Genomic DNA, 5,000 nt, shown 5'->3' on the forward strand with positions numbered 1-5,000 from the left:
CACGATGGTGATCAGGTCGCCCTCGCGGAAGTCCAGCTCCTCGTCCAGCTGGGCGTGGAGGCTCATGAGGGCGCGGGCCATGCCCAGGGCGTGGGGGGGCAGCTCGGAGGCCTGGGCAGCCTGGGCGGCCTGCAGGCGACGCGAGAGGCCCGACAGGTGGAGCTCCTTCATGCAGGAGCAGGGGAATAGCCCACGGGCGCCCCACGCATTACGCCCACGCTGCCAGCCCGCATTCAGACGTCCCTCCACCACCACCACATCACCTGCAGAAGGGGGAGAAATTGATCAACATCAATATGGACATACACTGAATCTCATCCAAACACTGCATGCAATGCAATCATATGTCCAAACATACAGTATAATGTATAAGTAAATACTGTATGTACAGACACACAGATACAAATATTATGAACAAGCATGACAAATTTGCTTTTTTTCCTAAATGAACTTCAAACATATTCCATCCAATTCCTCAGACACACTCATGCTCATACTCACTGACCTGAGATCAGTGATATTAAGACGGAAAAAAGAGATTCCAGAAACCACACAAGCCACACACACACACACACACACACACACACACACACACACACATAAACACACAAAACCCTGAGCATGCAGGGAGGTAGGGAACGTCCTGCCCAAAGAGGTCAGAAAGGTCACATTCCTCCGAACTCCGTTCCCCACCCACTATTGTGTCTGAGACAGAGCGTGGAGCAACTCTGGCCGAGCCCCACTAATGAACCAACGGAGGAAATCAAACTCATCCAAACCAGGAAGCAAGAAAAAAAACTACAACAAAACACCACACTAGACCACTGTACAGGAAACAATATCTGTGGTAAAGACTAAGTGGATTTTTGGGTGGTAGACACAGGAATCCACAGGGGTCTCTAGGGTTTAATAGTTAGGTCATTGCATAATATCAATCTGTACAGTATTGCTATGGAGCTTAGAGCTGGATAAACTTACGTAAGAATGCTGAATAACCACAACACTCTCTACTACTCAAACAGTTCACACAGCTCACAGGCCCACAGGGGCACCTAGTGGTCAACTAAAGATACAGTGGGGAGAACACACACACACACACACACACACACGGTCTGGCATTTGGGCAGATGCCAGAAGGGCCCCGGCCTCGCATGGGCCGGCATGCTTAAGCGTCGGTTAGCCAAGGCCCCTTCATGCGCCCAAGGCCGGTTCCACATTATCTCTCGGTCTCGGCCCACTATCAAGCTAACCTGACTCTCGCCAGATGAATCTAGTGAGTGGAGCTAGGCGGAACGAAATCTGGCGAAGAGTCAGGTTACTATCAAGCATCAATAGTGTTAAATGGCTTCAAATTAGCCATTTATCTCTAACTCCCTCTTCTTCCTACGTAGAGGAAACTGATCAGTATTTATACCCAGATATGAGTCTCTATACTACAGTCATGGTGACCCTCCAATATTTACATCAGTCTACATTCTTTTTGTAGCCTTATTTAATCAAATGTTTAAAAGTGCATTGTTTGAAATTGAAATACAATAAATATGCTCAGATATTTTATTAAGAGGACGGCGCGAAGCCGCGGTCATATAGGTTTTGAATCGATTTTTTTTTTTTTCTTTTTTTTTTCGTTTTCGCGACGTCCAAATTTCCACACGATTTTAGGAGGACCCTCAAGGGGCCATGTCAGACCGGGTACACGAACACCTAGGGCATGTAAAAAAAGTAAAAATGATAGCATGGAACCATCTAGCTTTTCGCTTTGATCCGCGAGCCCCCCATTATGGACCCTCTGTATACCGGCCAAGTTTGGGCAGACGTTCATGGGGGACACCAGTTTTCTGTTTATATTACTATAAAACTGGCCTGGGTGGCGGAGACAGTTTTGTATGTTGATATCTAAGGCCATGAACCCATTCCTAGGAGGTCCAACCACTTTTGTATGTATAGCCACCTAGTTAAACACAAAAGGGGGCCTATAGTCAAAACTGCACCATCCCATGCACGCCAAGTTTTGTGGAATTCCGTTCATGGGGACACACACAACATTTATTTCATACACCAACTGGCCTGTAGGTGGCCGGAGACAGTTTTCCAGAACCCTAGTCCACCTTTTTTGTAAAACCCATCCCATAAAAATGTATATAGCAAAAAAAATTAAAGCAAAAAATTTGGTTTTTCATTACAATATCTCAGGGCTGACAAGGTCAAAACTGCAATTTAAATTAAAAGTGTAGGATCATTATGACACCCTCCGAATGCATGACAAGTTTTGTGTACTTTTCGTTCATAGGGGCGCCCACAATAAAATAATTTATGTGTACATTTAGTGACGTACACCAACAAGGATTCAGGAGAACAAGAAAGACCGGGTACACAAAACAGGCGGCATGTAGCCCCCATGGATAGCATGGAACCCGTCATTTTCGTTTTGATCTTGTAGCCCCAGCTGGACTGGACCCCGAAAAGGAGGTGGGGGTGACACAGTTCTCTGTGAATATCTTGAGAACTGTAAGGGCCTAGGATGACCATTTTTTCTGTATGTTTGCCTCAGGGGTCATGTTAACCCATTTCATGTACACACATGTGCACAAACAGATACAGATACCTCTCTGCAGATACAGATATCTCTCTACGGTACATCTAATTTTTATTATTGGTTTACAAAGTTATAATGAAGCAATGACTTCTTGGGAATTTCAAAACCCAATGTGTCTAAACGTAGTACACAGTTAGGAGCTGGACTTTTGATGATGCCACGGAGATAGAGGAAGATACAGAAATAAACCACAATTTGACCTGCAAGAAATGTTATTTCCTTTCTCCAGCAGTTAAAACTCTTTACCTGTGCCTACAACAATATGGATTAGCTATTTCCTTCTCACACTGTCATGTTTCATGGCATGCAACAGAGTTTTTCCACCTAAATTCATCAAGTGCCTACAACAATAATTTGGAGGCCTTGCGCTGATGGCTTATAGAGAAAGAGGTCCTAATTAACTGTCATGACGGATAGACTCAAGCTCCTTCGGCCTTGTTAACTGCATGACCTAATTAAGACACGAGCGGATTTTCCAGGCTATTCTTTTTCATTCATCATATAGCATTAATTTTTGGGAGTTGACATTGATATATCATGTTCTTGGTTCAGGCATATTAAAAGTCAGGAGCTACAAACGCCTATATTATGCTGATGGCGACAGAGAAAGGGTCCCTGGTTGGTGAAAATGCCAGGCCGCTTACACACACACACACACACACACACACACACACACACCGGACACAAACACACACACAGATACGTCTAAAACTTCCTGAGTCTGAGCATGAATCTGCTGCAGAAAAGACCATGTAGAATCACCACTCAGTCTGACGCAGCTTCAGTCAGGGCCTGTACATTAAGCAGCCTGCCAGCCTCCATGTCTAACACTAAAGCTGTAGCTCTCGGAAATAGATCTTGGAGGCTTGGAGAGAAGTTCTCAGATAAAGCTGAGACAAATAATGTACAACTCACTTCTAAGCCCTCTGCTCATTACAGTACAATTCCAACCAACCCTGAGGACTAAGCTTTGAATGTACGCAGTATTTCTAATAAAGAAACAGTTATGTATCAATTCAAACCCTGAGGACTAAGCTTTGAATGTACGCAGTATTTCTAATAAAGAAACAGTTATGTATCAATTCAAACCCTGAGGACTAAGCTTTGAATGTACACACTATTTCTAATAAAGAAACAGTTATGTATCAACACAACACAAGACTTAATAAACTAGAGAGGGAAGTCTTTGAACTGAAAATTGAAAATGAACCAGGAAAGCACAGCTAGAGGACTAAAAGGACCAGAGGAAGGCTAAACTATAAAATCACAGTACCTTTACCTGGCTTGTGGGACATTACGCTGCTCAGTAAAAATGAATTTAGACTGGGGCAGAGGGGAGGGGAAGAGACATCCACAGATCAGGGTTAATGTGACACAGCTTTACAGGAACACATCAGAGCTACTTGCTACTCCTTTGGTTTGCGTTATTGCACCTAAACATTTGCATTATTATCACCCAAACCATGCGTTTGTCACCATGAACGAATGAATTTAATGCTTGACGTTTGAAGTGTAAATGACATACAAAGATTTTTTTTATCATATTCCAATATGTGTATGTTCTTTAAACACAAACTATTTAAACACACATTTGATACACTGTTGTTTGGACAAATGCTGTGGGTGAACGTATAAGAAAATAATGCTAATTCACCATTACCAAGAAAAGTTAAACACTTGAACAGAAGTAGTCAGTGTGTTACCCTATAATTTACTCCAGAGACCAAATCGACTCTCATTCCATTTAGCAGGAATTGGACAGAAGAGATGCATTAATATAGTTCACCCAGTGTGTTACCCTATAGTTTACTCCAGTAAAGAGAGTAAAACAACTCTGAGAGATACCTGTGTCCAGGTGTGCATAAGGCACACTAAGACACTAAAGGTGAGGCTTTACCTCTCTTGAGGTTCAGGTTGCCGGGCTCTGCGGAGCTGAAGTCATTAATACACACGAGAAGCTCATCTCCAGGCTTGGTGCTGGGGATAGTGACCGCCTCCACAAAAGTGCTGGGGAACTGACCTGGGATCAGAGAGAGAGACAAGAAAAGAAGGGAAGGATGAGATTTTTTAAAAAGAAGGATGAGATATTTTTAAAAGAATAATAAAATGCAATGCAGAGGTCCTTTATTCTGGGTTTCACTCGATACCTGTAACTCCGTCTTTTTTGCCGAGCAGCCAGAACTCGTCGACCACGCTGAGAACCTCGATAACGTCGCCCACAAAGAGAGGGAGCTCCTCGGAGACACTGGGAAGGAACTCAAAGATGGCGCGCACCACCGAGCCAGCCTCCATCTTCACATCTTCATTCATCACCTGGGAACGGGGTGTAGAGAGAGAGAGAGAGAGAGAAAGAAGAGAGAAAGAACACCATGTCTTAGTATCAACAGCAGCTTATACATTGATT

At 43.7% G+C, this 5,000-nt stretch overlaps 1 protein-coding gene across 1 annotated transcript in view; it reads right to left on the reverse strand.

Moving 5' to 3' along the window:
* LOC125287934 (dynamin binding protein) overlaps positions 1–5,000 on the reverse strand; it is a 56,135-nt gene that overhangs the window by 34,367 nt on the left and 16,768 nt on the right. The window contains 3 exon segments of the mRNA XM_048234020.1: positions 1–263; positions 4,494–4,616; positions 4,744–4,909. The exon segment at positions 1–263 is cut by the window's left edge and continues 1,011 nt beyond it. Coding sequence (XP_048089977.1) covers positions 1–263; positions 4,494–4,616; positions 4,744–4,906 — 549 coding nt within the window. The 5' untranslated portion in view covers positions 4,907–4,909.

This window comes from Alosa alosa, chromosome 22 (assembly GCF_017589495.1).
Source record: "Alosa alosa isolate M-15738 ecotype Scorff River chromosome 22, AALO_Geno_1.1, whole genome shotgun sequence".
Classification (NCBI taxonomy): Eukaryota; Metazoa; Chordata; class Actinopteri; order Clupeiformes; family Clupeidae; genus Alosa; species Alosa alosa.